The 24559-nt window shown below is 38.9% G+C and overlaps 1 protein-coding gene and 1 long non-coding RNA gene across 4 annotated transcripts in view; one reads left to right on the top strand and one right to left on the bottom strand.

Moving 5' to 3' along the window:
* The window catches only part of LOC141989414 (uncharacterized), a 104027-nt gene extending 94301 nt beyond the window's left edge, over window positions 1–9726 (top strand). Inside the window, exon 3 of the long non-coding RNA XR_012639980.1 lies at window positions 9620–9726. This is a non-coding gene — a long non-coding RNA (uncharacterized LOC141989414). The remainder of the gene's footprint in view (window positions 1–9619) is intronic.
* Window positions 9727–10952: 1226 nt separating this feature from the next.
* Window positions 10953–24559, bottom strand: part of FLRT2 (fibronectin leucine rich transmembrane protein 2) — a 74671-nt gene continuing 61064 nt past the window's right edge. For all 3 annotated transcript variants that reach the window (XM_074956074.1, XM_074956075.1, XM_074956073.1), the window contains one exon: window positions 10953–23464. In XM_074956074.1, coding sequence (XP_074812175.1) covers window positions 21056–23041 — 1986 coding nt within the window. In that variant the 5' untranslated portion in view covers window positions 23042–23464 and the 3' untranslated portion in view covers window positions 10953–21055. The remainder of the gene's footprint in view (window positions 23465–24559) is intronic.

Below are 24559 nucleotides of genomic sequence, written 5' to 3'. Positions count from 1 at the left end.
TGTGTCCAGTTCTGGACAGCACACTTTAGAGAAAGATGTCAACAATTTGGAGTGAGTCTGGTGGACCGCAACAAAAATAATCAAAGGTCTAGAAAACCTGACCTGTGAGGAAAGGTTAAAAAAAACTAGGCATGTTTTGTCTTGAGAAAAGAAGACTGTAGTGTGCGTGGGGGGGAGGGGGGGACCTGATCACAGTCTTTAGATATATTAGGGTCTGTTAAAAAGAGGACAATGATCTACTGTGTCCATTGAAGGTAGGACAAGAAGTCACAGGCTTAATCTGTAGAAAGGAGGATTTAGGTTAGATACTGGGAAAAACTTTTAACAATAAGGATAGTCAAGAACTGGAATACGCTGTCAAGGGAGATTGTGGAATTCCCATCACTGGAGGTTTTGAAGAACAGGCAGAGGTGAAAGTAAGCCGGTCCGGTCCAGCGTACCGGCAAGAGCCAGTACACCGTGCCAGACCGGACCGGCTTCCCCAGGCTGGTGCTTTAAAGGGCCGCCCGAGCCCAGCTGCCGGAGCCCCTGGGGTAGTGGCCGCAGGGCTCCAGCAGCGCTTTAAATGGCCCAGGGCTCTGCTGCGGTAGCGGCTGCTGGAGCCAGGAGCTCTTTAAATCGCCCCTGAGCCCTGGGGCTCCCAACCGCCTCTGCAGCTGGTAGTTTTGGAGGTGATTTAAAGGCACCAGGGCTCCTAGCCACAGCCAGAGCGCTGAGGCCTTAAATCTTGATTTAAAGGACCCAGCCTCGCCTCTTCCGGTTGAGGCCACGCCTCTTCTGGTCGAGGCCACACACCCCTGCTCAGGACTCTGGAGTACTGGTAAGTCCTTTAAGTTACTTTCACCCCTGAGAACAGGTTAGACAAACACCTGTCAGGGATGGTCTAGGTATATCTGCCTCTGTACAGACGGCTGGACCAGATGTCCTTTTGAGGTTCCTTCCAGATACAAAAATTATGATTCTGTGATTATTTTTTCCTCCTCTGTTTTTTCTCCTTCTGAATTTATCATTTTTTGCTGTTGGAATGGATAGCTGGGAGCTTGCACACTTCAGGGTTTCATCTTGCCATGGTGTATTCTGGGATGGAATTCTGGTACTTGGTCAACAAAAGACGTTAAGAAATGTGAAGTCCTTTAGCAGAAAACAGATGATCTAATATGGTAAATGAAGCTGTGTAGTGTATTATTATTGTAACTAGACTGCATTCTTCTGCTAGATGAAAACAGAATATTCCAAGTTTTTTTTAAAAAATATTTTTTGGTATCATAAAGTCACATTCAAGGATAAAAGGGGGAAAGCACAAGGAGGCCACCCAGCTGATCAGTGATCAGAAGCAAAACCCAGAGCATATTAATGAGTTTGTTTTTGCTGTGCTAAATTCTGTTTGGTAAACAAGTTCAAATAATTTCATTTAATGATACAATGAGGGAGAGAAACACCCACTCTTATAGAAAAAGCCCACAAAATTTGACAGAAAATCCTTTTAAAATTCAGCTTGTGGAATTTTATAGCAGAGATATAATTATGTATCACATTCTATCAGTTGGTTTGGAAATTCTACAGGAAGGATCTCATTCTTTATTAAATTCTATAGGCTGCTTAGAGTGATTTCTATAGACGCCTATTTGTTTCATCATTATTAACTTCATTAGGATTTTTTTTTCATTAGGGCAGAAAATCTTTAGTTTTTAATGAGGTTAATAATAGACTTGAGGTTCCTTTATTTGAATCTGTGGGTTTTTCATCCTTGCACATTACTTTAATATGTGAGATGTGTATTCTTTGTTGTTCATCACCTGATAATACTTAATTAGACAAAACAAAAGACCTTTAACCTACTGTGAATTTACAAATACACTGTGTGTCTATGAGATAGAAAAAACAAAGAACAGTTCTTTATGATATGCCTATGAAAACTGAAAAAGAGAGAGAGATTTCAAAGCCTCAAACTTACAGTCTTTGAGAATGTCCTTGATTTAAAGACTGGGAACTAGACCTGTTTTATCAAAGAAACTAAGAATTTTGTTTAATTAATAAAATTGGCCAGCGCATCCTATAAAGCTTTTGTGAGAAAGTGAAGATGCACTGATGACCTTATATAAATATAATATAACTTCCTATTATACATATACTGCTTACTGCATTCAGCCTGCAACTGGCTGGATAGTTCCTATGCCTTTGTGAAGGAGTGGGGAGTTGGCATATAAAATGTAACAGTAGGAGGCAACATCTCTGTTAAAATCAGAGAAAGTAAAGAAGGCAGTGGCCTAGAGAGTCTATCTATGTATCTATTCTCTTAGGAATAAGCAATGATTTACCACACTTTTGTTACTTACAGGTGACTATCTCAATATTAATCTTAATCTAAAATACCTACGACCACAGAATAGCAATGATTTAGTTATTTATTTTTAATTAAGTGAAGAAAATTCCAGCCAAAATGTGTCTGAGAATAACACATCGGCAAAATCTTATGAGAAATTTTTCCTTGATGGAGCAGAAAAGTATCATAGAGCAGAAGACACCACTTCTAAAAGGGAAATTCAACAACTTGTAGCAGCTCAGTGAGAAAAGAGGAGACTAATGGGAAAAAGCTGTTTCCTGCCCCGCCTGAGATAGCAGAATCACTAACACCAAGCTTTAATAGTCTGGGATCTAATGACACTAGTACAACAAAGGCTTAGGTCCGCTAGGAACTTTTCTTTTAAAAGGGTTTATATGGAGTTCCTCAATCACATATCTTCACTTGGAGCTAGATACCAGTGCAAAATAGAAATAATCCATTTGACCATTTCTAAAATTGGTACAAAAGTTTCTTTCACCCTGTTTAGGCCACTTTGTATGTGTTCAACTGTGGTATCATTTGGGGGTTTTTAAGCAGGCCCTCGTTTGTTTGTTTGATTTCTAACAGCAAAATTATTACAGTTGAACTGTATTTGGTGAGCATGCCCAGTGACTTTTTCTTTTGCATAAAATTTTTAATACACATACATGATCTTTACTGATATTGTGACATCATAACTCCATTCCATGAGAGGGAACACTGGGGGTATCATGGCTGAGATCCTTTTGGAGCCTATCTATTGGGTCAAAGAAATTTGCTTTGTTAAATCGGTAGCCAAGTCTTAATTACACCAGCATGTATCTGGGTGAATCCCATGGATTTCAGTTGAGTTCATCTACGTTTATGCTGGTGTAATAATAATAATAATGCCTAGTTCTTATATGCCACTTACATATCAGCTCAAAAGTACTTTATACAGGGAAGTCAATACTGTTATCTCCATTTTACAGAGGGGGAAACTGAGGCACAGGGAGGGGAGGTGACTTGCCCTGGTCACTCAGCAGGCTGGTGACATAACCAGGAGCAGAACCCTGGTCTCTTGAGTCCCAGTCCAGTGCTGTATTCACTAGGAAACACTGCTCATCAGAACCTACTCAAGCCCCTAAATATGGATTTACAGAAGAGCTCATAACTGATCTAACTGTATAAGTACTGCATCCTTCAAATTACAAGAAAAACATCCAGAGGATCAGAATGTCTCCAAAACGGTGTTGTAATCAGGTGATCAAGATAAGCTTTTGTCTAAAGTTGAATTTCTCAGTTAGGGCTCAATCCGAACCCCAGTGAAGTAAATACAAAAACTGCCATTGACCCCAATGTTTTTGGAGCAGGCCCTTACACAATATTCCTTTTGCTCTTTTAAACTCTCATGTGAATTATGTATTTGATAGTACAATTAAAAAATGAAATCTCAAACACCACAGATACATTCAAATAATCTTGAAGGATCTCGATTTGCCTTAAAAAAAAAAAAAAAGCAAGAATAGTCAAAGCAAGGTTCAAATCCTCTTGTTTGCTTTAAATGCTGTTGCTTTCGTGAATTTAAGTTAGGCCCTTAACAGAATTTGAACAACACAATTTGTGGTTAATGAATAAAAAGTGGAATATATGGAGCCAGATTCCCAAACCAGTTTATAGAGTTCCCTGTGCACCATTCAGATTGTGCAAACGGGACAACATTTCACTGCAAAGACCCAGCAGAAGATTCTCAAACTGTAGGAGAACTGCCTGCTGGTGCATCAATGCCAGCTCCAAGACTGGGTGTAGGAAGCAGGAAGAAGGGTATCAAATGGGGTGTGTTAGGGCATGTCTGTGGTGGGGAGAGCGTTTGACACAGCTCCACTTCACTACTCTAATCCTCCACAGAACCCTATATCTGTGGTGTAATGTAGGCAAGTTGTGTCGAGCCTGGGAAAGCCCTTAGATTCAGGCAACCAGAACTGGCTTTCACATTCCCCCCCGCACCTTTCCCGCCTTGAGCGGAGCTCCGGCATATGGCAAAAAGGGTCCAATACAGTCTTCCTATATGAGCTGCTTCCGCAACAAGAGCAAAACTGAAATAATAATAATAACCCAGCAAGATTAAAGAAAGTTTGGACAAGTACAAAGAGAAAATCAGCATGATTGATACATTTTACTGAAGTGTATGAATGATAGAATCAAGTATATTGTGCTACTTAAATAATTAGGGCATATATCCCATGAATAAAATTGCAAGGGTCACTATATTCATTAGATAATGTAATTGGCTAGCAAAGTAGCAAATTCTGACATAAAGGAAATTCAGTTATTTCTGCTATATAAACCAAATGTAAGAGCAAAGCAATATTATAATGTATATTGCTCATAACTTTTTTATCTCTTATGGTCATTTCAATCACATTCTTGCAGCATTTGTCAAAAGTCAGATCCAGCCATGTGCATGCAGTGTGCACTTAAGGACAATGCAGTTAAGGACCACATCTGACAATACATTTCTGTGCAATTTCAAATTAAGTTAGGCCTTTGAAACCCACAGATCCATTGCATCCGCTGATCAAACTCCTTTTTGTGGATTATTGGAGCATGCAACAATTTTTCTCCGAAAGACAAATATCCATCGTAAAGGAAGAACAATTCCTGCTATATGGATTATCTATTTAATTGTTTGTTAATTTTTATCTGCATGAGCCTAGTTTTCCAAATTTTCTATAAACGGATTTAAAATATTACCAGGAAGAGGACACTTATATTGTCTGAAGAAAATGAAAAATGTACTTTCAATGAAGACAAATAAAAACTAGACACTTGTCAAATGTAAGTATTAAGTATTAGACCATTTCTTTGATTCCATACAGATACCACAGCAATGGGTTTGATGGAAACATCTAGATAGGGACAGAGGTGGTTATTTGTATTATTTCATTAGTGAACAAGTATATTGCTCTAGTATCTGGAAAACAAGGACAAAGGAGCTCACTAAAGATTTCTGAGGTTAATATGCATGTTGTGTGCTGGAGAGTTTATACTTCTTCAATTAATACATATGGTATATCCAGCAGCATATACACATTACTACATACAGAAAACCTGCATTAAAAAAAAACAGTACTTAGGTTGCAAAGTTAATCACTCAAAAGGGATGAAATGAAATGAAATTTACTCTTGCCTTGCAACTTTAATTATTCCCTGTTGTTCCTCCAACCTGAGCACTGAATGCGGCAAGGCTCCTGTGGAAAAAAATAGTAGATGATCATGTAATTAATGGAAGTTTCAGAATGCCTATGCACAAGGGGGATGAACTGAGGTTTCTTGGCAAATAATAAATCCTAACTTTCAAATGCTTGATTTTACAACTTTCATGTTCTTTTAATGTATTTCCTAGTTTTATTTTTAAGGGGAAAATAATTTATATTACATGCAACTGTACCAATCTCTCCATAATGCATCAACAGCAAAATCTGCAGCCTGAACTTTTATCGTGGCAACACACATTATTTTACCCCTTCAACTATGAGGCTAATCTCATTAACTGGCAGCAGGAGAAAGCTGTTCTGCCAGAGGGAGGATGGATTACAGGTCCAAGAGGGTGGTTGGCAGTGCGGGCACAGATTGGCTCTCTTCCTCCCCACCAGGAGTTGGGAGAGCTCCAGCACCATGTGGTACCCAAAGAGGGAAGGGATGGGTTGCTGGAACCAAGTGCTGGGTCTTGGAGGATTTGAAGGGGATGTGTCTAACCTATTTCTTGCCCCAGGCAGTGCCCCCAGAGTGGTGCATAAGTCACTGAAGGTATGTGCTGAGTCAATGAAGCCTGGCTATCACTCTTCCCCTACCCCACTATGACCCTAGTATACCTGTTCTGGCAGCTCCTGTCCCCAGTATAGTGTGTGCTGCTACTTTGGTATCAACATGAGCTTGGCCTTAGATTGTTTGTGTTCAGTTATTATTTTGGCATGCGGACAACATATTCCTGCTGAACAAGTGTAAGAGAAGGGAGATGGGGGCATCTAACAGCTTATATATCAGCAAAAGGTGAAGGGAATTTCATGGGACAAAGAAAAGCCACTTCTGTAACCTGAGGCTTATCCCCTTGTGGCACATCAGAGCAGTACTGCAAACAAGGGAGAAGTGAAGATGTCTGAAATAAAAGGTTGGGAAAATTCTTCATAAATGGAAATTGTTAGGCAACTTTAAGACATGATCACTACCTGCTCCCCATAGAATAATGCACAGTATGTTTATCCATGTTACTCTATCTCTGTTCAATGTTAATTCAACCATTATGCAAATAAATTGAGGAGGAGATGGGATTCATGAACAGAAGAGGGACTTATTTGGACCAACTGAACTGCAGTAGGTAAGTGAGCTGAAGAGCTGGAGCATGAGTGAGGGGTGACTTAATTCTGGTATCACAGTACCACTAATTAACAAGAAGCTCTTTGTAAGCAGTAACATAAGGAGAAGAAAGAGCTGGAAGAAAAGAGAAGGATAAGAGAAAAAATGTGTGACAAGGAAGGAGGGAAGAGTTATGTGGGAAGGGGAAAATGGGGTTTAAGAGCTACCTTTGATGTCACAATTATCCTCTGAATTTCCCCAGTACAAGCTTTGTGTTTATAGTTGACAGGTTGTGCATTACCACTGCTGAAAACAAACATCTTTCCAAACTTGAAAAAAAAAGAGTAATTTTTAAAAACACTGTTATAATGTGCTAAATCTAAATGGTGCATAAATCATGAGCATAGATTCTGTAGAGGGGTAAATCTCACCCTATAGGTATAGGTAGTGTGAACTAGCACATATATTTAATATGTGGGCAAAAGACCAATGATGGAGTGGAGGCCACATAGCAAATTACTACTACAGTACAGCCAAACATTTAGTCTGTCAGAACCCAGCTTTCTTTCTTTCTTTCTTTCTTTCTTTCTTTCTTTCTTTCTTTCTTTCTTTCTTTCTTTCTTTCTTTCTTTCTTTCTTTCTTTCAATAAATTTGTCTCTTAATGGCTAAATCAGTTAGAGATCTGTTTTCTAAGCCTATCATACTGAAGGAGCTTGATAATGAATGAGAATGCAACTGTCATGCATCGTACTTCACCAATGTCCAACTTATAAAAAGGTTAAATTTACAACATCCATGTGGTATAATAGAAGTAATAAGACTGCAAGAGAAAATAGTGAGATGATCAGTGTCATAGTTTGGATATTAAAAATGCCTTGACTTCACCTCTGAACTGAGGTCACAGTAGCAGACCATTACTCTGTGACAATTGTTTGATTTCATTGAGAGTGTCTAGTTTAGCTTAAGTATCAGAGAAGTAGCCGTGTTAGTCTGTATCCACAAAAACAACGAGGAATCCAGTGGCACCTTAAAGACTAACAGATTTATTTGGGCATAAACTTTCGTGGGTAAAAAAACCACAAAAGCTTATGCCCAAATTAGTTTTTTACCCATGAAAGCTTATACCCAAATAAATCTGTTAGTCTTTAAGGTGCCACCGGACTTCTCGTTGGTTTTTTTAGTTTAACTTAGCTGATGCTGTGCTCTGGGTGTTGGGCTTTACTTGCTTCCAGGGTGCTTATTCCTTGCATTGTGACTGTAATGGGTATTAAATGTTTATTTAATAATGTTGCCAAAAACAGCTTTAGAATCAAACCACAGAGCGGTGGAGACAAGAAATCTTAGCAGGTATATATTATGGGCCTGATCCAAAGCCCATTGAAGTCAATGGGAGTCTTTCTATTACTTCAAGAGGCCTTAGAGCAGACCTCTGATTTGTAACATTGTATATGGTATCTACTGTGATTTGCAACTACTTAATTAGATATGGAGAGAGAGAAGGTGGGGGAGGTAATATCTTTTATTGGACTAAATTATGTTGGTAAGAGAGACAGCCTTCCAACCTATACAGAGCTCTTTCTCAGATCTGGGAAAGGAACTCATGTTGTCACAACTAAATACAAGGTTGAAGGGATAGTTTAGCATAAGTAGTTAGCACATATTATAAGGAACCATTCAGGGTGATGTGGCTTATTAACACCTCTGATTACTAAGATTTTATCAATAAAAGTAGACTAGGACACTAAAAATTTCACCTGAATTCTATCAGATTAACAAATCTATTCTTTTCTGCTACCATTTTCCAGGCCTGATTCTAATCTCAGTTACAGTGGTGTAAATCAGGAATAACTGCAGTTAAGTCAATGCAGTTTTATCCCTGAAATCTACTGTAAAATCAGACTGACACCTCCACCCCCTTTGGTATTTTCCTTTTTGTTGCACTGAAATTGTATTAATTTTTCATGTGTTTTTCTTTGTCAAATATTTATTTAAAGGAATATTGTCCAGGCAGAAAATGAATACATGCCCCCCACTTTACTAATGACAGCTGAAATTATTCCAGCTAGAAGAATTGTGCAATCTGGAAGACTTTTCACCATTTATAATGTCCATTTATTATGGCACTTCACTCTTTTTGAATAATTCAGCTTGATTTACAGACACAATTTCTTGTTCTTGAGCAACAATGCAGCATTGCTGTGTCTGGAATTTTTTCACTCCAGGAAAATATTTGAATATTAAAGACACTCCCCTCCACCAAAAAAAAAAACAACAAAAAACAAAATGAAACAAACGAACCTTTGCCCCACCCCTCCTTGCCCTGCTTCTATAAGGCCGGATTGTCTCTTTGACACATCTCTTGTAAGCAGAAGGATTTAGGCATACCACCCCAGTGAGGAGCAGCGGGAAGCATTGTGCCTCAGAGACTGCCAACACAGAGTTCCCATTTTTCACTGAGATGGTAATTTCCTACATCCTTTTACTGTGTGCAGTTTGTTGCTCCTCCCTCCCCCGCCACATACACATCTGCGAGCCCCATTGGTTGGCAAATAGGGGCTGGAGATATGGCTCCACCTATTCTCCCTCTCTCTGACATCCCATTTGTTTGAGGGAATATATGGTGCAGCTGTTGTTCTCCAGTGCTGGAAGCCATGATGTAGGCCATCCTAATACTCCTCAGTAAAGGGAAAGGAATCATTTATCCCCCTCGTCTCCTTGTGCACTTGTGCTAGAACTATTAACACCCTCGCCCATAGAAGTATAGGCCGTGACTCTGCAAGCCCTCATTCACCCACAACAATGATTCACTGTAAACATTTGTACTCTTATGAAGTGTTAACAAATGTAGAACTGAAATTGGGTAGAAAAGGGCTTCCTTGCCATTGTGGTCTTCTTGAATAAATTTTTAATTGGGGAATTCATGGGAAATATATTTCTGACCATTCCTATTTCCTTAACAGGTGCTGGTTTAAATTGGCTCTCCTGACTCCATTTTCTTTATATTGTTTTTAATGCTAATTGATAAAGGATACAGACATAACAAAACAAACATTAAGAATGAAGTACCAGAAATACAGATCTGTCAAGGAGGTGAGTAGACAAATTATAAAATAACTTCTCCTTCAGAGGGCTCCTGGATTGTCATGTAAATATGCATGCAGAGTAACTTCCAGATGTACATCATTACCCACCTGGCAGACGATAAGGTACCATCGCTCTGATGCTATCCTCTTTACTCAGGCATAAATACCATTGACTTCAGGACTGGGCCTACATATGAAAGGAGGTGAACAACCCGCCCCCCCCCCCACACACACACAAGTGTGCCTAGATACAATACTTATAAAATGAAAGTAGTTAGAATGCGTGTTCAGTCACATTCTTTCAATATTCAATGCTTCAGTGCTTCTCTGGGATTTCTTTAAATGCCCAAAGTACTCAGTAGATACTATTAGATTCACTCAGCGTGTCCTCCAGATTTCCATTTCTTTTCTCTTTTCTTGCCAGTCCAGATAAGTGTAAATTGAATATGCATTGTACATCCTACTCCTATGAGTACCTGTGGTGGGAATGGTGAGCACTTATGAATGGGATAGGTAGGTAATATCTTCTAATGTTTTTAGAGAAGTAATATAATCCTGTCATAAGAGGAACCATACAATACAGCCCTATTTACAGTCAAGTGTAATATCAAGTGTGATACTTGTCAGAAAAGTAGCTGTTTTAAAATGGCACAGTTACTCTACATAGACTTGCTCCTGAAATCCTTACTCAACACAAGCCACTCTTAAATCTAACTAAAATACATGGGAATGCCTATATTAACATATGTTGCAGTATTGGATACTATGTCACCTCATGTTTGTTTGTTTTTTCCAATTCTTAACTGCAGTGGCAGTCGAAAACCCTAACCAAATGGTAGGAACCATTAGGAAAGGGATGGATAATAAGACAGATGATATTATAATAACACTATATAAATCCATGGTACGCCCAACCCTTGAATACTGAGTGCAGTTCTAGACTCCATCTCAAAAAATATATTAGAATTGGAAAAACTACAGAAAATGGCAAGAAAAATGATCACGGGTATGGAATAGGTTCCGTATGAGGAGAGATTAAGAAGACCAGGACTTTTCATCTTGGAAAAGAGAAGACTAAGAGGGGACAAGACAGAGGTCTATAAAATCATGAATTGTGTGGTGAAAGTGAATAAGGAATAAGAAAAGGAGTACTTGTGGCACCTTAGAGACTAACTAATTTAATCTGATGAAGTGAGCAGTAGTTTACAAAAGTTTATGCTCAAATAAATTTGTTAGTCTCTAAGGTGCCACAAGTACTCCTTTTCTTTTTGCAGATACAGACTAACACGGCTGCTATTCTGAAACCTGAATAAGGAATGTTATTTACTCCTTCACATAACACAAGAACCAGGGGTGACCCAATGAAATAAATGGGCAGCAGGTTTAAAACAAATGAAAGGAAGTACTTTTTCACACAATGCACAGTCAATCTGTGGAACTCATGGCCAGGGGATGATGTAAAGGCCAAAACTGTAACCAGATTCAAAAAAAGAACTATATAAGTTCATGGAGGATAGGTCCAGCCATGGCTATTAGCCAAGATGGGCAGGGATGCAACCCCATGTTCTGAGTGTCTCTAGCCTCTGATCACCAGAAGCTGGGAGTGGATGATAGGGAATGGACCACTCAGTGATTGCCTGTTCACTCTGAAGCACCTGTGATTGATCACTGTTGGAAGACAGGATACTGGGCTGGATGGACCATTAATCTGATCCAGTATGTCCATTCTTATGTAACTTTATTTTAATGGAGAAAAAATTCTTCTCGTCAGTATCGCAAAGCAGAGAGAACTGTATGCTATATCATTCCTTGCATCACAAAACATTTGCCAGGTGATTCCAGAGTTTTTATTGTTAACAAGTGAAACTGTGGATATATGAATCAGTTTATGATGATGAGACAAGGTCGAGCTTATAGCACTGCCAGTGAGAATGGAATCCTGGTTTGACTTTAAAGCAACTTAGATATGTTGAAGGAGCAATAGAAAGAATAATATTGGAATGAAGAGGTTTCATTTTACTGTCTCTTTTTTAACCACACACTTTTTTTTTTCTTAATTTTTCTGCAAGTGTTTAAGAAAGCACTGTGCATTTTCAGAGACTATTTTATCATTTCATTTCCACGGTTGTAGTCAAGCAAATAATCACTTATATCTTATAGGAATGCCATTCATTTTAATTGTCCCTATGAAAACTTCGTGAACCAGAGTTCACAGTTTGGAATGTCCTATATGTACCATAAGTGGATCTGATCTGAACACCCCAGAAACTGGGATGGGAGTGGGGAGGAGGGAGATTTGAATCAAACCAAACCTATCTCTAATATATATATACATTTCCACAGTACGTATCTGTATATTTCGTCCATGTGGCATGATTTGTATATTCATTCAATAAAAATGCACTATGAACTCTGCCCATGATAACTGTATTTCATCTTCATAGGAAAATATAACTGTCATTTTTCACTGAGATCTCATCATTCACAGCACACAAATCATAACACTGTTTCTTTGGAGACATTCACCTGGTCCCATTTCACAGTGACACCTCATGTGACCATTGGCTCATTATCTAGTGATGTGGACTTATTTACATTGTACAAGAAATATGCCTTTTTGAGGGAATCATTGTGGTAAATGTCCCTTACCAACCAGATTTGTATCTAATTTAGCACCCGGGCTGGTATCTATCATTGAGAAGTCTAACACAAGCACCGAGATTGTCAGCGTTGTAGACGCATAAGACACTTGGGTTGAAACTTCATCTAGATTCTGTACTGTGTTCATTCTTCAAGACACTCCACACTTATGGAATAGAAAACAGGGTGTTGAGCTTGATTTTTGTTTTTCACTGGTTATAGCAAACATTTCAATCACAATGTTCACAACAACTTGTGAAAATAAAATGAGTATATCAGTTCTTTGGTGTATGAATTCTTTCTCTACAGAGTGAGAAAAATAATTTATACCTTGATGCACATTGTCAAATCCTATTCTCCTTCTTCAGGGTGAGAAGCCCTAAAGTAATATACAAGACTTGTATAAGTCAAACAGCATGTGGCCTGTATGATATGCACATCAAACGTCTAACATTTATCTGAGTTGTGTTCAGAAAACATGGGTGGATCCGTGCAACTAGGGAATACTTGGGCAAGTTATGAAGATACAAGCATACACTGTGTGCTTTTGTGTGTTCATAAAACTGCATCTTCTGTGCACTCATTGACTGTTTCCACTCACACATGCCCCCATTTTATGTGTGCAGCTTTAAATTTGAAAACGTGGATCAAGCTGTTTGTTTTTTTCTGTACAAATTTTTAGTGTTGCATTTAATTCTTCCTGCAACCCAAGGAAGATAACCAAATTTACAAGGCGGCATATTGACAAAGTGCTCTGTCTAGCTCAAAAGCTTGTCTCTTTCACCGACAGATGTTGGTCCAATTAAAAGATATTACATCACCCACATTGTCTCTTTATAATGCAGTATATGGTCATATTGCCTTATTTAGTAATCTTATTTATTTTTATATGGGAATTCACTGGCCTGTATTATGCAGGAGGTCAGACTAGGTTATTTTAATAATCCCTTCAGACCTCAAAATCTATGAGTGAGATCAATGGGGCCAGGATTATACCCTATGAATATATAAATGTATTTCACTAATGGAAACTTTTTTAATGTGTGTGTGTGTGTGAGAGAGAGAGAGCAAGAGAGACTATATATATGTGTGTGTGTGTACGGGTATAATGGAGCCATCAACAGTGACTCCATATTTAAGATCTTATTGAGAGTTGCACATCCATCCATGTTTCATACCTGGTTGAACACAGCCTCCAGATCTCGCAGAATAATTCTTCCTAGGACAACTGAACTTTTATGTACTTTTTAAAGGAACACATTCACTAATTTTTGCTGAGGAAACATTGAGAAGTGTTCCCTGTATTAAAATTTGCCCTGTTTTCTTGTTTCTTTGGGTTCCTCTTGTTAGGCAACCACAGTTGTCATAAACTAGAAACACTACACACAGGCAAATATACATATCACATTCTGATAACATGTCAGATACCAGCCACTTTTGAAATATTCAAACTGAACATTTAAAGGATTGTTTCCCTTATTCAGATTAACAGTTTTTGGCTACACAAAGATTAGCTCATGAAAGTAACAGTGTCCGTCAACTACTTCCATTCTGACAGAAAATAAACTTTGAAAATGTTTCTATTTTATTTCTGGGTTTTTTTTCATAAACCTCTATCCTGCTGTCTATCCCATCTCTCTGTATTCTCATCTACCCCTGGTGAGACAGGTTGCTTAGAAAAGAGAGTAGGAGTTGCTTCTGTGGGAGAGACAGACTGGGGAATCATGGTGGGTGAGCAGCAACGTGTGTGTTAAGTCACACACATCCTTATACCATGACTTGAACTTTGCAGGGCTTACAGAGAAAAAAAGAACTCATCAGTGAAGTGCAAGACTCTTGAAAAGAAACTTTTTTCTCAACATAAAAAATGACACAACTATAGGTTTGATATCGCAGGCCCTTCCAGGGCCAGAAGTGAGTGCTGTGTATATCATTGGAAGTTGGGAATCTTCTCAAATGTATAAATCTCCTTTCTGCAGTGTAGTTGTAGCTGTGTCAGTCCTAGGATATTAAAGAGACAAGGTGCGAGAAGTAATATATTTTACTGGACCACCTTTGGTTGTGAAAGAGACAAGCTTCTGAGCCACACAGAGCTCTTTTTCAGGTCTGGGAAAGGTAATCCCAGCATGACATGCTAAACAATCTGTTTCATCTTACATTTTGTTAAGTAGTTAGCACATATTGTAAAGGACCATTCTAAACTCACGCAGAAAAATGATAAAAAGACAAAAACACCCTATCACCTCTGGGTGAACACTTTTCACAAAGCAATCACTCTACATGTGACAATCTCAGTCCATATCCTCGAAGGAAAGGTATACAACACTTTCAAAAGACGAGGCTGGGCTTCAAAAGACAAGCTTAAATACTTTACTTTGCTAGACATTAAAAATCATGAACTGAACAGAGACACTGGATTTATGGCTTATTACAACAATCTGTAACCCAGTAACCCCCTCTTTTTGTCCTATGATTGCACAGGTGTTAATGGGTCACTCCACCTTAAATGGTCCCTTACAATATGTGCTAACCACTTATCCTAAACAATCTATTCCACCTTGCATTTTGCTGTGACACTGGGAGTACATTTCCCAAACCTGAAGAAGAGCTCTGTGTGGCTCGAAAGTTTGTCTCCCTCAACAACAGAAGTTGGTCCAATAAAAGGCATTACCTCACCCACCTTGTCTCTCTAAACCTCCTGTATACACATATACTAGGTACTAGGTGTAGAAAAGCTGCCAACTATCCTATAGCTGAATCCTGTTCTTCTTGGGTCTCAACCAGAACTGAATTTTCTGGGAGAAACTGGAGGAGGAGGAATATTTCATTCCTGGAAAATAGATTAATGGGTAAAAGGCAGGTTAGGGACCCAAGGCATTTATCCTGTGGCTCTGCAATTTCTCACATGGATTGGATATTACCTCTGCACACACACTTAGCATTTATGTATATACACATACTCTCTCTCACACACACACTATATGCAAACATTGTTACATTCTTGTCTTCTTGAACAGTGATTTCCTAAATACATATCAAGATGAGAATGTGTCTATAGCTAAAATAATCTTTCAGAAAATGACGCAAACAAGTAGTTCTCATTATAGGGGCAAAACTGCTTTGAATACAAAGAGATAAAACAAACAAGTCAGTTGGTTAGAATTTAAAGAGAGAGCAGAGTACAGCAAAACACTTTTTAAAAAATAAGCAAAAATGAAAATTTGGAATAATAAGCAAAAATGAAAATTTGGAATCCTGACCATATTTTTTTTTACTCCATTCCCTTTTGGATGAGGTTTTGGACAAGATGAGACATCTGAATTTTAATGCAGGTACTCATATAAACACAGCAGGGTTTTGTGGTGGTTTTTCTTTCCAATAAGTCTTTACCGATTAAGCCAACAAGATACTATATAATGTAGAATGGAGTTTTGACATGGCAGGTCTCAGAAGATGGATAATGCAGGCTTCAAACCACTTGTACTCTCTTGTTATAGATAAAATATACCAAACACAAAGAACGAAATTTGCATATGTCTCAATTAATAACAATGTTTTATGATTATTTTTCAATTAATATATTTGGTGCCACTATATCTGGGACCCAGTATTCATGACAATTTGTTCCATGCCTTGTCTGTATTCAAGAGGATCAGAATTTAACTCTAATGGGTTGTGTTTCTTTAGAGTCCCCAATATAGTCAATATTTGCTGCATCCCGTTTGTGCTAGACTGCTGGGTGTGCTACTAGAAAGAACTGTCTTATTGAAGAGAAAATACAGTACCATGCTTGTGCAAAAAACTTCACAAATAAATCTTTTACAAGCATCCCCTAGTGTCTTCTGTGATCCAAACTGACCTCTCCTGTAGATCTTAGGGAAGGATGTCAGCTTCAGCTTCCTAGAATTATCCTTCGTGTAAAAAGGAGAGCAGCAGACAGGATTTGATGAAGTTTAGAGCTAGCTACTTTTGGTTTTGGCACTAATTTCTGTTTTGTTTTTTCATGCAGCTGGAAAGATAAGTCATGAGTAAAACCATTATTCTTATATTCTAAAGTAAAACTTTAATGTCCCTGTTATAAGTTAGAGCAAAGAAATGCTATAAACTAAGGACTCAATGAAAATTAACCACTTCACTGTCAAAAGCTGAGACTGAAACTGCTATTTAGTGTCACTAAAAAAGTGCCTTACTTAGTTCCCTGAAGACTACACCAATTATACATTAAGAATTGGATTTCTTTGCTTGCAATTTTAGGCAGGATTCTTTCCTCAGATGGAGGAATTTTCTCACTCTGATAAAGATATAAAATGATTGAAAAAAAAGAAAAGAAAAAGTGAGTTGGTCCAGTAACAAATGGAACTGTAGCATTAGCTACTTCATTGTCATATTTGATATCAGGTTCATTTTATGTATTTATTGTCCCATGCAGAAAACTCCTAATGTATTTTCAGCCAGGGGAAGCGAGGAATACAGAACATAAATATTCTTACAAAGGAGTCCATGGATGGCCTCTTCAATGCAAACCATACAGTTTAAAGATGTGTGACCTCCAGCTGTTTGTTTCTGCTTTTAAGCTACATGCTGTGAATGTTTGTCACATTGACAGAGTATATGAAAATTGGGACTAGTTTGTAAAGAAAAAAGTCTTTGGAAAACCAATGCAGTGACTACAAATAACAGCTGTTGTGATGTTTTCATGATATTTAATTTACATCATTTCATTTCAACCCTTTTTTATTCCCCACAGTGATCTGTTCTATATATTCACATGAGGTGAATGGGTCTATTATAAAAAAATGGATCAGATTTTCATTCATGCGCAAGTCCAACTCCTGAGCACATAGACCCTAATGAATGTGTACAACCCAGATCTATGGAAATCAGGATTAGCAAATGCACATTTCAGAGGTTCTGCTTGGGTTTTGTGTGTACACATTTGAAACTTTTCTCCATGGTGTATGCTAGCTAATGTAAGTATGCAGATCTTACACTAATTGAGGCAGATCCCATAATCTGCAGCATTAATGAAGCCTGTTTGGAATATATTGTGTACAAGATGAAAGCTTGTGATATTAATTTAATATTAAATGTCCAATCACAAAAAAATATCTTTGTCAACATTTATTTTTAGCTGAGAGGTTCCCAATCTTTTCAGGCATTTTACCAGACTCAGACTTCAGCTAGTGCCTATCACCTGCTTAGAATCATAGAATCAAAGGGAACACAAGGGTCATCTAGTCTAACCCCCTGCCAAGATGCAGGATTTGTGGTGTCTAAACCATCCAAGACAGATGGCGATCCAGCCTCTTTTGAAAACCTCCACCAAATGAAGCTTTGTCAACTATGTGCTAAAATGGAGTTTGAGCTGTTTGTATAACTATGGAACTGAATTGGAAACAATCCAAACTTTGTTGTGTGTTGGAGAGTGCTCAAATGGAGGAGAGGTGGGTAACAGTTAGAGGTAACAAAAATACTTCCAAAACATATATCTAAACATTTGTTTAGCTAGTACTCCCAGTTCTTTCAATTTGTTTTTAGGGAAATCTGGTACAGATTTTTTTTTCAACATAACGGTCATGTAAAATGAGTCCAATGAACACTCCGTTCCAATATGTTTGCACAAGGGTTCACTACCCGAAGCCCAAACTCTGTCATTTTTTAAATTTCTTGGATTTCCCTCCTGCTGTTTATAAAAGTTCCCATCATCAGACAGGGAGCAGAATTAATGACATGTGATTTAGCAGGCCCAGTCACGCACCATGAATAATCCACGAGGTAGTCAAACTGAACAGTTTGTGAACAACCCCTAGTCTGGATCACATTCACATGAGTATTCATCAAACAATTTTAAATAGCAAGCACAATCATATCAATCAATCTGTGCATAGATAATTCACAATTGGAAATAAAGGGCTAAACTCACTGAAGAAGTAATTTGGTATGAATAATTCACCTAGCTCTAGTAACTATGATATACTAAGCTGATTATAGTACAGCTGATTATAATTACAGTAGAGAAAAGTATTTACGGTATCAGACATCGAAGCATGAAGTACCAGTACTGGTATACATACCAATGATTGGGAACCATTATTAAATATGTGAGATGGCTTTTTCAAACCAAACATATAACTAGCTATTTCAGTGAAATTAAATACTACATCCATGCCCAGAATGAATTCACTAACTCTACTTAATCTAAAATAAACTTTCATGTATACCGCATGCCACAGGTGTGTGCACAGGAACATGTCGTACTGCTCGTCGTGTGGGGCCTTGGCAGCTAAAACATATTAAACAAAACAAACAAAAAAATACAGCCTTCTCTCAGTTATCTTGAGTAAATAGGTCACATACTAGGAAAAAACACTTTGCATAGACTTTTCTAGCTAAAATTACACAATTTGAGATCATATGGCAGCCTTTTATTCAGCAAAATTTCAGTGACTTTACTATTACAGTAGCCACACAGGTTGCCTAAAATACCGGTTATAGCCTGACAAAATAGCAAATATACAGAATATAGAATGGAATTCCAAAATGGGATTATAAAAGGTGTCGGCGGGGAGGGCGTAGTTCCTCAGATAATGATTGTACTCTGCCATCTACAACTAAAGATCAGATTAATCTCTTCAGTGCAGAAGAGAAATGTTTTTATGGCATTTTAGAAGTTGCACACTCAAAGACTGCTGGGATTCAGGGATGGGCATAGTGAAATTCACGGAGGAAGGGACCACAGCTCTCTCTCCCAACATAAGAAGCCATCAATGATCATATAATCCTAAATTTTTCAGAGTGATTTTGTTAAATCTCTAATTAATGAGCCACTTTTACGGGAATACCAACTTTTGCTGGACCTTTCTGTGCTCTCTGTGGCAAGCATGCACGCATGCATTCCCTTCTCCCTTGGAAAACATTTAGAAAACAAGCCCTGTGAGCTTTTTGTATGAGGGGCTTACTGATATTTGTGTGGTCTTCTTCCTCTTTGTTGTGAACTTGTGTGTGTTCCCTACGCTCAGGAGACAGAGTGAGCCAAAGTGTTAAAAAATAAAATTAAAAAAAAATCAAATCCATCACTGAGCTGGCAAGAGAACCAGAGCTTTTGGCAAGCACAGGAGTCAGGAGTTGCTGGAACGTTATGTAACTTTCAGAGAAACATCATGATTTTAGTAGAAGCATGATGTTCCATATAGCATGTGTCAAGCTCAGGGATGCAGAATTGATTCCAACTGAAGAGTTGAGGGCAGAAGTGAGCAAAATCTAGGCCCAAATGCTACTTTTAAAGCACAGATCATTGTTGAAAAAGTGGCCAACAGACTAAGGATTGAAGAAGGGAGAGTAAAAGGGGTAGCATGGACTAGTATCCATGCAAATCCCTCAACTCACCAAATGTTTAGTTAGTGCCTATCTCCATTCACCTAAAACAATAGGACTTTGATGTGATTATTTCACTGAAGTTAATTCAGTTCATAGTAGGTCTGAGAGCCTTTCAAAAAACAAACACACAAACAAACAAACAAAAGCTTTCTCGCTTGCCAGGTGGTTTCTTTCTAGTTCTCTGTACTGAACTTTATTCAAGCCACTAAATCCCTCAGGGCCTAATCCAAAATCCACAGAAGCCAGTGGAAGACTTTCTATGGATCTCCTTGGATTTTTGCATGAGGCTTTCAGTGGAAGGGTATATTGGAAGGGTATATTGCCACTAAGTCATGGCAAATACCATAGGATTTGGACTTTTGACGTCAATAGGAGTTGACAGCACTTAGCAAGTCATAGGTGCAGGCCTTATCTGAACATGCTAGTTCTGTGAAAGTTGCTCCCTCAGAAGGTGATGTGATATGATGAGAGCCACCTGATAGCTGGTGAGCACCCTCATTTCCCATTGAAATTGGTTAGAAAATGTGTAAAACTTCTTAATTTTAATGAAAAATTGGGAAAAAAATTCTCATGAAAATGTATCGGATATTTTGGGACCATTTTCTGACTAGCTCTTATGAATAGAAATACAGGGAACTCTGAATCTTGCAGAAAGTGTTTGATACTTCTTTGTTTCCATCCATATAAAAAAAAAATACACCACTGAAGCAGCCTCTCTGGTAGCACTTCAGAACTCCCACTTCTAGGTGGAACCAGGAAATACAGAGGCAGGTGAAAGTGACAGATAGGGAACGGAGTTACTCCAACTTGTTTGAACCCCAGAAGAAGTTCATTATGAGTTTGGGTGAGAGGGTTGTACTCATTTTATTAGAACTGGCTTTGCCCATCCCTAGTGACCCTGTTTTAATGAACACTTATGTCCTGTACCAGGGGACTACCTAGGGACCTACATCCTTCAGACAGCTTCGACAGCAAAGTGGTTAATGTTTGAAGAATGAGTTTTTCTATCCTTTGCCATGGCATTGGGTTCTTATTGTACAACCCTGTACAGTACTTCAGCAAAATTTTTTTAAAGATTTAAAAAGCAAAGAGTTACAAAACTATTTGCAATTAACTTGAAATAGAAAAGATAGCACTTTTTTTTAAATCCCATTATATAGTACACCGTATAAATTACAGAGTATTCAAATGCACAAATGCATCTGTGTAACATTTATCAAATGTAATTTTTTGTGTGTGGATTTTTTTTCCAGAGTTTTTGCTCATAGTTCTATGCATCTCGCTTTCCCCTCACTATCACGTATGACAGTGGTCCAGATCTGAGACACTGCTGTTGCAGTATCGCATGTTGTTGGGGATGTGGCAGTCTGTGTAGTTAATTCCCCCGTTTGGGGTATAAATGGGCTGCAGTCTGAAATCTCCTTTAAGGAGCTGATCGTTATTTAAGGAGACAATCTGGAAGCTGGTTTCCGTCATCTCCAGGATGGAGTTGTCCTTCTTGGTCCCCGCCTCGCAATAGTCATCTTTCCGCCGGCCCCGGTTGTATTTCCACTTCTGGGAGGTGTAGCGCCCCTTTTTATGCATGTGCCAGCAAAAGATGCTGAGCAGGACCACGAGCACAAATATCACTGCACCCCCAATCAAGCCTGCCAGCAAAAAGGGGGAGCCCATATTCTGAGAAGTCGTCTGCTCATGGCTGGAGGCTGTGTTGCTGCCATTGTTTAAGTGGGAAGCCTTGGTTGTGGCTTCTGAACAGACAGTGTCTTCTCCAGCTCGGTAATTATTAAAAGCATCCAGTGGAACCAAACAAATCCGATAAGTGGATTTGGGTTCGAGATTCACCAAGCTTACATGTTGTTTCTCACCACTTACTATCCGTTCTTGAACAATGCCCCCTACCAGGCTGTGGCCCATTTTAACCCATGTGAGTTTGTATGCCATCACGGTAAAAAGGGACAGCCAGTTGACCTGGATGCAAGTGTCATTCACAAAATGGATGGAGAGTTGGATCCGTTCGGAAATGGGAGGTGTCACCATTTCTCCACCCTCCCTGTCAGGCACAGTGGGGAGTGTGGATGTGGTGGGTGGGAGAGGACTGTATTTATCACTTGGAGTTGGAACTGATGAAGTGGGAACCAGTGTAGTTGGCAAGGTGGCAGCAGCGGCTGGGGTGATAAGTGGCAGACCAGGAGTGGTGGTGGGGCATGACAACATATTCATGTTGAGCTCCCTGACAGCCATACCTCGGACCTGTTCTGGTCCCTGGCACATAAAACCCCGGACATTGATGGATGGGGGAATAAATTTGAGCCATTCAGTGACCCATTTAATACTGCAGTCACATAACCAGGGATTATTCCGCGCAGTGAGCTGCTTCAGGTTGTGGAGGTTATCAAAGACCCCTTTCACCAGCATCCGGAGCTGATTGTTGGAAATATCAAGCCGCTCCAGCTTGTGGAGGTTTGAAAAGGCTGAAAGTGGTATGTGGGTTATCTGGTTGTCCTGCAGATAGAGCCTCAGCAGATGTGTACCTGGAAGATCAGGGGGAGGATAGGATAGTGAATTCCGTACTATTGAGAATTCCTTGAGCTTGGTCAGATGGCTGAAGGTACCCTCAGCTATACCTTTATTTGTAAGGAGATTGCCATCCACAATAAGACGTTCCAAGCTCGTGAGATTCTGGAAGGCCATGTCTGAAATTATGGCAATTCGGTTTTCATCAACTCGTAATTCTTGTAAGTCCACTGGAAGGCCAACTGGTACACTGCTCAAATGATTCTTAGACAAGAACAGAAGCTTGAGGCTGACAGCTTCCCGAAATGCTCCATCCTCAACCCCTACAGTAGAGATGGAGTTGTCATCTAGGTGCAGCTCTTCCAGCTTCAGTAGCTGGGCCAGGGCAGCCCGAGAAATGGTTTGAATGTTGTTTTCCTGCAGGTGGAGAACCCTGACATTCTTGGGCAGGTTCATGGGAAACTCATCCAATTGGTTACCATACAGGTAGACTGTGTGCACAGACTGGACATTGTGCAGCTCTGCAGGGAAGCCAGCATTATTAATTTGGTTATTGTGGAGGTAGAGTACGGTTACACCCTCCGGTATCCCAAGAGGCACTGAGGTCAAGCTTCGCTCATTACAGTAGACAAAGTTTCGGTCACAGCGGCACACATTTGGACAGGCCAAAGTTTTGGAGACCTGCATGCAGAGCCCCAGGGAAATTATGAGCCAGGATTTCAGGAAAGCAGCCCAATCTTTGGACCACATTCTCGTCCACAGGCCCATTTTGAAATTAAAGAAATGGAATACCAAAAAAAGAGAAATTAAAACAATGATAAAGAACAGGTAGTGAAAACTCAGGTTACTGGAATTGGCTTGTATTTGTGTCCAGTGATCAGGTCAGAGGTAAAGTCTTGGAGGCTAACTGTGAAATAATCCTTTTATGATTGGCCTGCCTTCTGCTCTTCATAGGAAAGCCACAGTCTTATTAGCCAGGGTTACACACTTTGCTACCTTCCTCCATGTGTACTGAAAGAAGCAATAGCTGTGTCTTTCAAGGTAGGCAATCGTCAATTTAAAGCTACCAAAAGTCGTCAGGAGAAAGGTTGACTGGACCGTAGTTCCTTTCTCTGAAGCAAGGTAGTGGTGCACTCAGCTTTCTTCAGCCTCCAAGGTCTTCATTTCAGCTTGATGATGGATATGAAAAGCCTGTTAAAGAAAAGCAAGAGAGGAAATTAAATAACATGATATGTTTAGTAGAGAAGAACATCAATGGAAAAATATTCTGTTCACACAACATATAACTCTTTGGAGTTTTGGAAATAGCTATGCTATTAAACAGTGAGTTAATATTACTTCAGAAATATTCTAATAATATATTAGATCCAAACCCCTTTGCAGTGATGGAATCTCAATGAAAATTAACCACTTCACTGTCAAAAGCTGAGACTGAAAGTGCTAGTTAGCGTCACTAATAAAGCGCATTATTCAATCCCCTGAAGGCTACACGAAAAACACATTAAGAATTGGATTTCTTTGCTTGCAATATTAGGAGGGATTCTTTCCCCAGATGGATGAATTTTCTCACTCTGATAAAGACATAAAATGATTGGGGGGAAAAGTGAGCTGATCCAGTAGCAAATGGAACTGTGGCATTAGCTACTTTCTTATCATATTTGATATCGGATTTGTTTTATCCATTTATTGTCCCACAAGGAAAACTCCTAATCTATTTTCAGCCAGGGGGAACAGGGGAGTACAGAATATAAATATTCTTACAAAGGAGTCCATGGATGGCCTTCTAAATACAAGCCATACAGCTTAAAGATGTGCAACCACCAGGTGTTCGTTTCTGCTTTTAAGCTACATGCTGCGAATGTTTGTTACGTTGACAGAGTATATGAAAATTGGGACTAGTTTGTAAAGAAAAAAGTCTTTGGAAAACCAATGCAGTGAGTACAAATCATAGCTGTTGTGATTTTTCATATTTAATTTACATCATTTCATTTCAACCCTTTTTTATTCCCCACAGTGATCTGTTCTATATATTCACATGAGGTGAATGGGTTTATTGTAAAAAATGGATCAGACTTTCATTTGTGCACAAGTCCAACTCCTGAGCGCACAGACCCTAATGAATATGTACAATCCATGATTTCAGTGAGGTTTGGATCAGTTCCTTATGTTTGCATATAATATTCTCATATTAAAACTCATACATTTTAATTTAAAAAGGCTTAAGTATTTTCTCGTTTTGAAAAAAAAGAAAAAGAAATTGACTCTGCCCCTGTGAGTTAATAAGAG

The sequence above is a fragment of the Natator depressus genome, chromosome 6 (assembly GCF_965152275.1).
Source record: "Natator depressus isolate rNatDep1 chromosome 6, rNatDep2.hap1, whole genome shotgun sequence".
Lineage (NCBI taxonomy): Eukaryota > Metazoa > Chordata > Testudines > Cheloniidae > Natator > Natator depressus.
The sequence above is the reverse complement of the archived record's forward strand: the minus strand, read 5'-3'. Positions and strand labels throughout refer to the sequence as shown.